Source organism: Pagrus pagrus (assembly GCF_965226575.1).
Source record: "Pagrus pagrus genome assembly, chromosome: 23".
Taxonomy (NCBI): Eukaryota; Metazoa; Chordata; class Actinopteri; order Spariformes; family Sparidae; genus Pagrus; species Pagrus pagrus.
In genome coordinates, this window is record NC_140205.1 from 7,369,507 (window position 1) to 7,382,273 (window position 12,767).

The 12,767-nt window shown below is 41.9% G+C and overlaps 1 protein-coding gene across 8 annotated transcripts in view; it reads left to right on the forward strand.

Moving 5' to 3' along the window:
- Window positions 1-12,767, forward strand: part of anks1b (ankyrin repeat and sterile alpha motif domain containing 1B) — a 231,211-nt gene that overhangs the window by 97,226 nt on the left and 121,218 nt on the right. For all 8 annotated transcript variants that reach the window (XM_084345741.1, XM_084345742.1, XM_084345743.1 and 5 more), the window contains one exon: window positions 3,352-3,474. In XM_084345741.1, coding sequence (XP_084201867.1) covers window positions 3,352-3,474 — 123 coding nt within the window. The remainder of the gene's footprint in view (window positions 1-3,351; window positions 3,475-12,767) is intronic.

Here is a 12,767-nt window from a genome sequence, read left to right on the forward strand (position 1 = left end):
ATGCCTCTGAGCTGGCCTGTCCAACTGTGTATTCACTCGTTGGTGGCGAAACACAACAGCTTCTGTTTGTCGTCTACGTGAATTTGTTTAGAATCAGAATTTGTATTTGTGCTCAAACAGCCATTCACAGCGTGCGGACGTTTTTTTCTCCCCCTGACCCTCCTGCTTCTTATTTGTTGCTGACATATTGTCAGTCGTATCTACTTTACTTGTTTTCTCTCTCAGTAACACACACAGAGGAAACTGATTAGACCGCATTGGATCGGGCTGCAGTTCTGTCGGTGAAATGGCTTTTATCAGCTGGCTGACCAGAGCATCACAGCTGCAGTTTATTTCTAACAGCCAGCAAAGCGTGACGAAGAGGCGCTGAGCTTTTTCAATTCCACCGTCCAGGAAGTCGGCACACCGCAGGACACAGAGGTCATCTATCACACTGACCCCCCACCGCGCCTTCGAACCACACGCGCACAGAAGCCTCTGAAGAAACTCGATTGTCTGCACCTGTGCTTCTCGCCTGCCTGTTACGGCATGTCTGTTTCTATTTTTCTTGCTCTTTCTCTCCTCCTCGCTCACACCTCAGCGCAGGAACATTGTGACACTGATCAATAGCGCATCATCTTTTCCACGTCTGTAGTAAGCTTCATATGAAAGGCAAGCGGAGGCTTGTTTACGTATAGTGAAGCAGGGGTGTGTACACACATGTGCGTGCACGTTTAACACACGCACACACCTCCTCTCACTTAGGATGTAATTATCTCAATCCATCTTGTGTCCCTCTCTCTATAAGTACCAATTTGTATTCCATTACTGACATTCGCGGTGTGTTTATGTGCCCCGAGGCTACTGTCTGTACATGTGGCCATTAGTATGTGATTCCATGTGTCTATGACACATGAATAAAACATGCAGAAACCTACGGCATTACACACACACACACACACACACACACTTCTTTTCATTACCTCGGTACCCATTGTGTGTAAACCGAGCGATGGTTTGTGTGTGTGCGTGTCCTGTATTCAGATTAGGTGTGTTCGTGTGTTCACTGGGCTTAAACCAATATGTGTCTCTTGGAAGACAATTATGCTGTTTCACTGACAGTGCTCATATTTATACAGTATCTTTGAATTTACCCAGAAGAAACACAAAGGCCGGTGCGACAGATTAGTTTCAATATTTAGTCAGTTAATTAGATTGATCAAACAATAATGTAGTTAGAAAAGAGGTTTTAAATATTCTAATCACAACGTCCCTGAACCCAAGGTGGCACCTTGAAGCTTCATATGTTGTCCAACAAACAGTCCATTATCTGGTATCCCATTTGCAATTGTATAAAACAAAGAAAGCAGCAAATTCTCATGTTTGAGAAGCTGCAACCAGCATGTGTTTGGCATGTTTGCGTCAAGAATAAGGAGTTTTGACTTGATGTCTTTGTATTGTGTTGCGATGTTTAGCCTCAGCCTGTGCTAGCAGTGTAAACACCAACGCTTTCATGGACATATAAAGTGCTCCACCTCAAACGCTGTATCCAGGTTTCCTTCATTACATCCATGGTGTAGCCTCTTAGCGTGCTAACACTCGCTAATTAAAAATATTAATCAAATTACGGTGCAACCTGCAGGAAAAATCAGGTGTTGATTGCCAAATTTATTGTCCATTCATCCTCTGCTGACCGCGAATATCTGTGCAGAATTTCATTTCAATCCATCCGATGAGAGATTTCATCTGTCATTGCCAAAAAAACGAAACAAAAATTAATTTTAACAGACACACTTAAAGTCTTACCCTTAAATTTCCTTCTCTTGTGTTTAATCAGCTCCTCGTGTGCATCCTCCCTCCATCTTACTTCTCCTCTGTCTTTCTTCTATAACTGGAAACTGAGCTGTGTTTTCACGACAGATTCATGTTTACAGTAAACTGCCGTCAACAGCCTCTTCTGGCAGTAGGAAGGTTTTTTTGAATGTGCAGAGAGAGACATGGTACTTTTCAGAAGCTTAATCAGGTTTCAGCTTTCCTCCGGCGAATGAGTCAATTCCTAACGAGCCTTTCAAATGCATGCACAGAATAAAACTCATCCACATGTAGTTAAGTGGAGGATATTCCCCAAATAGTTATCTGTCCCTTTAAGGCTTTCCCATAGACATACTAATGTATTATTGATCAGTAATGCAGCCTTCAGTAATGAATTATTAATGGTGTCCTTTTATATTGAACTGTGGCTGATATCCGATTTTTACTGTAATGAAAGGATATACAGGATATATGGTATCCGCCTATTGTTCATGCATACAGCAGCATGTGTATAAGAGGACTGAAGTCCGTTTTTACATTAATCAATATTCCAGGGTTGTAGAGGGCTCTCTGCCATCTGGAGCGATTGGTGACCTTTTGGATTCAGACTCATTTTCTGCCTCTATCTTCAGTCTCTTTGCTGCTTTGGCTCTTCCCTTCTGTCCTTCTTTTGGATCTTCTCTCCGGGAAATTTCTCACAATTGACTACTTCTTCCCGTCTTTAATGTCCTCCAAGTTCCCCTCGTAACCCCCTCGTCTTTACCTCGTTTTCCTAAACATGATTCTTCTTCTGTCATCGTCGGCTCTCTCCCCTTCTCTCCTCTCCCACTCCCGCCTTTTTAAAAGCTACATATCATACACTGCGGCGATATCTGATCTATGTGATCCGCTGTGACACGCGTCCTCTGCCGCATCATATGGTTCACAGAGATATCAGGTGGGCTGTGTCTGCCCTCTGACACCTCGAGCCGCAGGGCGCACTCGCACACCTGCCTCCTGGGAGCCGAAGCGCCCCAGGAAAGGACACTGTGTGTGTGCGTGTGTGTGTGTGTGTGTGTGTGTGTGCGCGTGTGTGTGTGTGTGTAAACGTTGTCCTGCTGTTCCTTCACCTTTGTCCTTTCCTGTTAACTCGCTGTTGAACCCAGAGCAGCAAGGAAAAGTAATTTCTACTGTGAATGGTGTTTATTAGTTTCAGGATTTTTTCAGGACCTCGAGGATGAAAACTGCTTTTTTTGTGGTATTTTGTTGAAGAAATTAAACACAATTTAAGGTGAAATCCTTGAAACTGATCTTGAGTTGCACTTGGGACATGTTGAGTTATCTCATTTTTTTGTTTTGCTTTTAGGAAAATAATATCCCAAACCTCAAAATGAAATTTGGTGACTAAGAGATGTATCATTTTATACACGAATACATTTTGCAAGTGAACGTTTCTGCAAATTACGGATATGTTGAAACTTTACATTTCATCCTTTTATTTTCTATTGGTCACAGATATTGGTGATCTGGAAATTATTCTAGTTTTATTTATTTAGGAATTTTTTGTGTCTGTGCTCGCAGCGGCCGACCCCGCCTCTCCCTCCGGCCCTGGAGGAGGACGAGAGTTGCGGTCCCACTGGATTCTGGGAGGCCCTGACGCCCTGCAACGGCTGCCGCAACCTGGGCTTCTCCGGCCTGTCACAGGTACAGAGACACACACACACACACATACATTCACACACAGCCTGAGTTATCCTAATCAAACTGGATGACTCTCACTCATATTATAGCAACCACTTTCACTGTTAATTGGCATGCTATTTCACAGTGTGTACATAATGGATCTTGTATAACCTCCTCATCATGACATTTATAAGGAACATATACGTTTGTCACACGCTGTGGAGTGATGCAGCACACATACAGACGCATGCAGTGAAATTACAGGCCGGTAATATCGCCATTGTTCTGAGCGAATACTTTACTGGTTACCTTGGGAACGCGGTGAATGAGCCGTCAGAGAGAGAAGGGCTCTCCTGGCAGCTCTGCTCGGTTTCCGTCTCTTATGTCGATCTTTCATCTTTACCTTCTCTCTCCTTATTAGAAGTTTCCCAAAAATCATCTCCTTATCGCTGCAGTTTTTAAGCCTTTACCTTTTGTGAGCAGGACTTGGTTTTATGAACTTTGAATGGATGATAGTCTGCTGAAATATCTGATTCAATGAGATCACATTAAAGGATAATCATCCCCGTGAGGGGAATGTGAATTTTGCAGCAGCAAAGGAGAACGCAGTAGAATATAAATGCAACATTGCATTTATTAGTTTTATTTACACACTACTGTATATGGAGAGCTGGTATCTGATACGTCAGATATGCTCCCTGTTTTTTTTCTACTGAATGATAATTATCTAAAAATCTCACAGTAAACTGTTGAAATATAAATACAAATCTGACTGAGAGATGTTATGGATTAAAAATGCAAAAATGGCACTGACAGAAAAAGATTTGGAAGTGCACGCTTCAACATATTTATGAGCTTAAGGGCCCACAGTAGTAAGATGCACTTGACAGGATTTGTACTTCAAATCTTCCCCTTAAGTACATATTTAACATGGCAAATGCGTATACATTATGTACAGTACATTTTTTCCTTTCTCCATTTGAATCACACTTTTGTTTCTGTAGTCATCCCGCTGTTTTTATTGTGAATACTTAAAATTTCTGGTGTTTCAGTGTTATCATCCTGCCAAGCACTTAATTCTGCATTTTGAAAGTCTAGTTAGACACAAAAAGAAAGATAAAATGTCCCTTTTTTTTTATATACGTGGTCAGGATGCACTATAGAAATAGTAAATATTAAGAATAAAGATAGTACTTAGCGATAAAAGGTATAAAAATGAATAGTGATAGAAACAGAATGTAAATGGCAATAAAAGGTATAACAGCGAAAGGTATAGCAGGAAATGTGCACAGCACATAGATATTAAAAAAAAGGCTGTAAATTACATATTATAATGCAAAATACTTTATATAAAAAGCAAAAACTATTCAAACGGAGCATAAATAACAACAAAAAGTGTGTATTTTTAACCAAAACTCCAGAAAAGCAGCCCTAATCCAAATTCTCCTCCACTTCCTTGCATCCCTGCTCCACCTTCCTCTCTTCCGTCCTTCCTTCCTCCCTCCCCCCCGAGCCCTTCATGCCGCCTCTATAAATGTGGTTAAGTGTGTGCAGATGAGATTGTTTAGCGGCGAGATGCGTGCTGGCTCAAACAGCAGGGCATCTGACATTTACAACACAACAGACCCTCTGTCTTGTACACTGGCAGCATGCCTGACTGACTGGCACGCCGCCTGGAGAGGTTTGCACCTGGAATCAGTGTGTTTTGTGTGTGTGTACTAACATGTTGGTGCAAATAAAGAAGCCCTGCATGTTAGTTTAAGTGTGAGCGCGAGGGTGTATAGAGCATATTTGGTGGCATCAGCTTCGGTGTGTGTGTGTGTGTGTGCGTTTGCGTGAACGTGTCTGAATTTGGCTTCATTTTGAAAAGCGCGTGTGTGGGTTTTGCAGAGGAGAATAGAAGGAGGAAGGAACGGAGTGGGTGAGGAAAGAGAAATTGAGTTGCATAATTCAGTTAGCCCTGCGCTAATTTGCCCAGTGTTATAAACAGAGTCAACATAAAGAGATAAGACTGTGCAGGATGAGCGGACACAGCGCTGCTGCCTCTCCCATCGTTTCCCATCTCGGCCTTTCTTCTCAGCATCCCACATGAGATCTGTCAACCTAATTCTCTTTTAGCTTGTTGTGCTATCATCCCTCTCTATTCCCTGCTCATCTCTCGCTCTCCGCCTCATTTATCTTTCACTTTATATCTCAGCAGAAGTGTGTTAACCTTTGTGTAGATTGTCTGAGCGCCCAGCTTGCTGGTTGTCTAGCTGTCAGTCAGGACTGTCAGTCAAAGAGCCGGACTCGTCGAACCATACAGGTATATAGGTGCGCTCGAAACTTCAGCTAACTCGACGTTAGATTGGCTGCATAAAACAGCAGGTTGGAATGAGTTTTAGTTATTGGATTTTCTCTTTTGTATTATTAATATGTAAGAATATATTTAACGCCCACAGAACTGTATTTTTTTGATCAGCCGCAAGCGATAACATCCTAGAGTACATACATTTCTGCAACACTTACAACAATATTAGTTACTTAACCTCAGATCTAATCAATATATTGATTTTTAGCAGTTTTAAAAATTGCAACCGAGTTCTCAGGCAGTTTGAAATACTTGTGTTTGAGTTTAAATTAAGTTATTCCTGTCTTGATAAAGGAACTGTGCTGATCTGGTGTGCCTTGAAACACATCTCAGTATAATGCATTGCAATATAAACGCACCAAAAACGCCTCTTCCAAAACATTTTTAACACAAACTACCCAATAGCGCCATCAGGATGGTATATTTATTGCACACATTGACAATTGAGTGTATTGTGTACGTCTGTGTGAGTCTGCATATGCCTCAGCTTGTATGTGTGGGTGTGTGTTTACACAGTACACGTGTCAGAGACTGAGCATTGTGTTTGATCACCCAGAAAAGCATAAAGAGTGCAGTCTGTTCCAAGCTAATCAGTTTAGCATGTCATTACAGTCTCACGTGTTCATGTGTACGTGCCTGCACGAGGAAGCTTCCCTCGTTGTGAATCTTCTTCACCAGCCGCAGGTTTTCTCCCGCCACCGCCATGTGAACGCCGACTGACGCCAGCACGCGCGTGGAGGAGGTTTCCTCTCCGTCATGTTGACTCCAGCAAAGACGTCCAGACCTTCACTTGCGGGAACCTTGAAAGCAAAACGGAGAGAATGGAAAGGGAGAAAGATAATGAACAAATGTCAGACAAAGATTCAGATAGAGAGAGAGAGGCCGGACAGGTTGCCAGGCAACCCAGAAATTCAGGCGACGTCAGGCGTGGGATGTCCACCATTGACAAATCTCGGTCGCCTTCAGCACAGGTGCGTCAGAGTGCTGCGCAGACACACATCAGCGTTCTCCGACCGTGTCTTCGTGCTCCACACCTTTTTCTCCACTCCCTCACACTTCCACACTTTAGATTTCTCTTTCCCCAATTCTTCTTCGTCTCTCTGGTGGGCGCCTGCTGACCTTTAATGCTCTCAGTACAGGTAGTTTAAAAGAGTTGAGGAGGTGGACGGAGGGCAGGTCTGTGCAGAGGCAGAGGTTAAGTTGAAAAAGCCATGAGGGCTCTTGAAGAAGTTAAAGAACATCAAAGGAAGGTGTTTCTGGGAGGGCAGGGATTTTATATATGTGTGGAGAGAGAGAAGGGAGAGTGTTATAAGCCTGTAAATGAAGTACTTCATGTGCTCTGTGGGAGGGTAAGGTTATCGGTTTTATTTATTTAACAGTTTGGGAGCATAAGTTTGCAAACCAGAATCTTTACCGTACAGACGCGAGAGGTACTGATCTTCTCATCCAGCTCTCTGCGAGGAAGTTGACAAGTATTTCATGAAATATTAAACAATTCCTGTGGCAAATGAATAAACAGTTGCAGTTGAACTACCTGAAAAGCAGCTGCTTCTTAGAAATCCTCGACCGAGTCTGAAATCACTCCACGTATAAAGGACTCTATTCAGATGTCTGACACTTATTCACTACGGCTTAGATGTAAAGACGCATTTCTAAGACCGCTACAAAAGAGACGACTGAATGTGATTTCATTTGAACTTATATTAATATTGATCTCTCACTGTCTAATGTCCCAACCAAAAAGCCTGTTTTTAATACATCGCTCTAAAAAAAATCAATAATAATGTGTTATGGTCGCCCTTCATTTCATAGTGATATAGCAGTTTATCCTATCACTGCAAAATGCAAGCAATGGAATGTCTTTAAAGAGACGAGCTCTTTGCACGCCCATCTTTATCTACAAAAAACTAAGTGGAAGGAATAAATCAAAGCCCAGATAAATAGCAAACGCCCATACTTGACTGAACCATCGTCCACCTACAGGAGCACAAATATAGCTTGCAACATAACTTATATCTGTGGCCCAGGACAAAGAAATGTCAATATTTTTGTAGATACCTTTTTTCCTATAGCAGTTAAGAAACAGATTTAATTTGTTTTTTGGCTTACACAAAAATCTGTCCATTGAAAAACAATAATGTGACGACATGATATTTGTAAATTAATCTACAGAATCAATACTTCTTTTAGTGTTGATTGTCACAGATTTATCTCAGGTATTAAAGGTAATTTCAATATTATTTTTATACAGTATTTTTCAATGTTATGTATTAATATGATATGTTAGACCCAGTTACAGATTATTCATGTTATTTCACATGTTTTACATGTAAATTCAGTCTATTTTATGTATTTTGTGTATTACAAAAATACAGAGAACATCTGCAAAATAAACAGAAAGAAATCCATAAAAATCACTGCAGTGTAATAATTTGAATATGTCACTTTGGCCTCTGGGAAATTATAATGCTTGCATGCATTCGTCACAATGTTTTAATATCTTAACAACTTGCAATCTTAGTTGAGACTTCTGACCTATGACGAAACTCCACAGTGGATTACTCGTGTCTGGTGAGGTGCATATTTGTTGGGGTAATGATGTGAACAGGCGTGCTTTTAATTGAATAATTCATTTTATTAATTGCAATATTAATTGATGTTAAAAACATCAAAATTCAAAAAGTCTCATTCTTTATCTTGCTCTCATTACTTCCTATTCCCCATTTTCTCTTTCTCCTCTGTCTCTGCGGGACGTGATGCAGCTCTGTGCTTATAGTCGGTCCTTGTTAATGGCTTAACGCCCTGCAGACTCTGCAGCTCTTCCTGTCAACCTAACCTTCAACGCACACATACCTATAGCTGCTGTCAAATACTGTTCTCCTGAAATAGATTGGCACATTTATACAGTATGCTGCCCTTGAGGAGTTGGAGATGTTCCCTGTGTGCGCGTGTGCGTGCATGTGAATAGTCTGACTTCCCGCTGGAGTTCAGATATCTCGTTGTCTTTGACGTAAACAGGAAAAGGGAGAAAATACTGGAGAAAAAGGAGTAGAAAGGCCGCCAACAGTAAAAAGTACATCCCGCTGTACGAGAGGCAACAGACTGTTGTGGAATTATTTATAATCAGGCTAACATCCCATGGATTAACATGAAAAACACACACATTCACACACACACACGGGTGACAGGGAGAGATAAGGTTAACATTTGCTTTGTGCGTTTATGTATAAATACATTAAAGACGTTGTATAGGCATTTCTGTCCATCATATTTAATCAGAACAAACAAGATGAGTACATTTAATGTACAGACATGTCAGTGGTATTGATCTTATAATATAACTCACAGCAAGTACTTTTCCTAAAATGTAAAACTATTACATACATGGAGAGCTCAGCAGGTATAAATGAAGACATTTTGAAAGTCACAAGGTGTTTCATAAGTCACTTGTCGTGTTTGCGAGCTGCGTTTTAATGTCAAGGACTTGTATATCTTTTTTTTCTTGATTTATGTTGTGCTGCACTTCAGCGGTGCTTAATGGTTTTCTCAAGGAGACTGAATTTGTAATGGATAATTTCAGGTCTAATGTTCCAGTTTATTCTCCTCTCTCTGACCTTTCTTCCTTCACCTTATGTGTTATTTTTCTCAGTTTGTTTTCTCTCTCTCTGGGCTAAGTCTGTTTATCCATCTATAAGATTTATGGTTAGAAACTGTTAGAACTGGATGGCTTTATAGAGGAAGATGTGGTCCCTGAAATTTTGTATGATGTCAAAGATACTGTAGATTTTCTGTGGTTAAAATGACAGTTACAGAACCTACAATACCTCTGTCAAAAACAAAGAAGTGCTTTTGGGAGCCCCAACACACCGAACACCATATTTCACCACCCCAAAAACAAAGCCCATCAAAAACAAGGGCAGATCAGCTGTCAAGCTGTGCAGTTGGCACATCAGCAAGATGTCTGTGTGTGTCTGTGTGTGTGTTAAAGGCTGCTGTGAATCTGACGGGAGCTGTAAGCATCCTCTTAAGCACTTCCCTGTATCATGATTGAGATATAAAAAACAGAGTTACCCATAAAAGTAATAAATAGGAAGTCATTTTTAGCACTGAGCCAATCGCTAAATGCACTGCCTGGTCTATAAAGAACAGGGAGAGCTCATCCAGCAAAACAGTCACAGAGTGCCTCTTCATTTTATTGTTTTAATCTTATTCCAGTTTTAGGGAGCCGGTAAAAAATGAACATAAAAAGTCACTGACGCAAAAATCTGGGTTAAAACTGGATTAGGAAGATGATTTTTAGCGCAAACATTCTGTAGCTCCAGTGTTTCTCTAATCACTTTCTGGTGGATCTGCAGCAAACACAGAGAAATAGATGGATGTTTTATTGCAGGAAGTGAATCCAAGAGGAAGTCAGTTCAACTTTGCAGAAGATAAATTCAGGATGTACGGGTAAAGAAGCAGAACTATCGATTTAGGGTCGTTTACGCTTTGTTATGATCTCACTGCATTTCTTGCAAAGCTCTTGCTTTCTCTACGCTTGACTCAAACTGTTAACTATGGTGGTTTATGAACTGTAGTTTCCCTGGTAAACACACCGACCTCTTCAGCCTCCTTCTCAAGTCTGCTGCTGCTCCTGGGGTCATTCATCCTCTGAAGCAGCTGCCAGTGTCTCTGGGCTATGCAGAGCAAACAGGCTGGGTGTCCGCAGGGTGGGCTGCTGCCAGGCTGCTAATGCTAAGTAAACATGAACCAAGACAGTGGAAAAAAGCCCAGTTATCGCCAACAATAACTTATCCAACCAGCTGATTAATTACACAACGATATCGATGAAAATGATGATGCCTGACTTCAAGTTTTCGACCTCCGTGGAGCAATCAACTGTATGGTGCTGGCTGCAGGCATGTGAACATTGAAAGATTTAAATGATTTTGAATTTGTGAGGTGGAAATCCTTATCCTGTTGCAGGTTGTTTGGCAGTGTGGGCTGCACATAGTTTTGCGCATCCAACACAAACTCATGGAAAGGAGTGAAGGCTACCCTGCCAAAGCTTTGAATACACTTGGCGGCTGTTGATGTGTCAGATTTTGACTGCAGCTCAGTAGAATTGGTTGGTGCAGCAACTCAGGCCAGCAACAGTGTCCTTATGGGCTGTAGCTTCAACCAACCATTGCCAGAATGTTTTGCCAGACATTTTGGTTAAACTAAATACTCCACGTGAGTGTATGGTCAGAAATAAACAGATTTTTCTTCGCTGTATAGAACATCAAGCTGTATTGTATATCGAGTGTAGCCTATCTTTGCAGACTATGATAGTTGTCAGGTTTGCAGTTAAAGTTAAAAGTTGAGTCACACAGCAGTGGCTCTCAGTCGGCAGCCCTCTCGCTCTGGCTGGTCGCCGTGTCTGTGGGATTTAGCGTGGAGCCAGGGGAAGCCACAGTTTAAGCTGTGCTCAGTGCAGAAGCCATCATGGAGAATGTGAAGGGTGTTATTTTGTGAGGAGTGACTGTCAGTGTCCCATGTGTGGCCCGGCTAGCTGATTTCTGTGGGATTAGCGAGCCATGGAGGGAAATCCATTTCTACAAGGCAATCCCTGCTCGCTGCTCTGACCATCCTCACTTCTCTTCATCTTTTTCACTCTCTTCCACTGTATTTCTCATCTCTTTTTAACCTCTCTACCTCTCCCTTTCTGAGTTCACTTCAACATTTCTGGGTGAAATGATTATTCACTTTCTTGCAAATAACCAAAGCGATATAGTTGGCCTGACCAATACCTCTGAAGTTGAAGTGAGATGCAGTGACTATGAGCAGCTTCATGAGGTCTTGTCATCCCAGTTTGTAGTTTGAAGATACTGCACAGAAGAACTGGACGGATTGATAAACTGCTGATTGTCTAGAAAATGCTGCAAAACAAATTATGTTCTCATTAGGCTCAGCTGTACTTGCACGCTAGGGAAGAAAGCATGTATTTGCTTGAGTTAAAGAGTGGGCTGGCTTTTGCCTCCTTTCATTCACCTATAAAGCAAGGAATCTCTGTCTGTTTGTCTGTTATTCGCATATCTCAGGAACAATTCTTCCAGATTTTAAATATTAAATATCAAACATGTTTCATATTAGGAGGAGGCTTAAGACTGGATCTGTAGACCCCTCACATTACCAGATAATCTGTACTGGCGTTTTCAATTTCTTCATTTTTCATCTCTCTATTTTGGTCAGTGAGTCCTCTCATGACTTCACCTCTCCCCTCATTGAGGGCCTCAGAGGGTCCATTGTCCTCTTTTGTGTCCACCCCTCCCTTTTCTCTCTAATCAAATAGCCTCCATGAGGAAATGCCAGCAAATTATAGCCTCCATTCATATCTGATGGCCTATGAACTCTGTGCACAGTGTATGAGGCAGTGGCTCGGGTCGTCAGTGTTACAGGATAGGGTTAAACAGAGGAAGAGAGAGTCACAGGATTTAAGACTGTCAGAAGTTCGTCGGACGTGACCGAAGCAACAGCACATTTCCTATTTGAGTTATCAGCCCTGCACACACACACATACACACACTACGTACTGTGTAATACAAGCAGACTCATTTATGCATAGAAAACACAGATAGAAGTATGCACATAAGCCCTCACATGATCCCACATTAGCTATATCTGCTGCACGCAGGCAGACGCGTACAAACACCAGATATAATCACACACCGTTACATACAATCCTTTGGTCACATGTGCAGGCGCCGTCTCACACACACGCAGTCAAACACACACTCCCAAACGTTTAATCTGGCCCCTGCAGTTGGACGGGAGCTGCATACGACCTGCTAATTAGTGGCCAGAGGAGGCCTCTGTTTGTCTGCTCTCTTCCTGTGCAGCCCAGACACAAGTTTCTCTGTGTGCTATCTCTGCCCTGAAAGATAGAGAGGGAACGGGGGGGCGGGAGGGTGTAGGGCAAGGGAGGGAAATGAATGAAGACTGA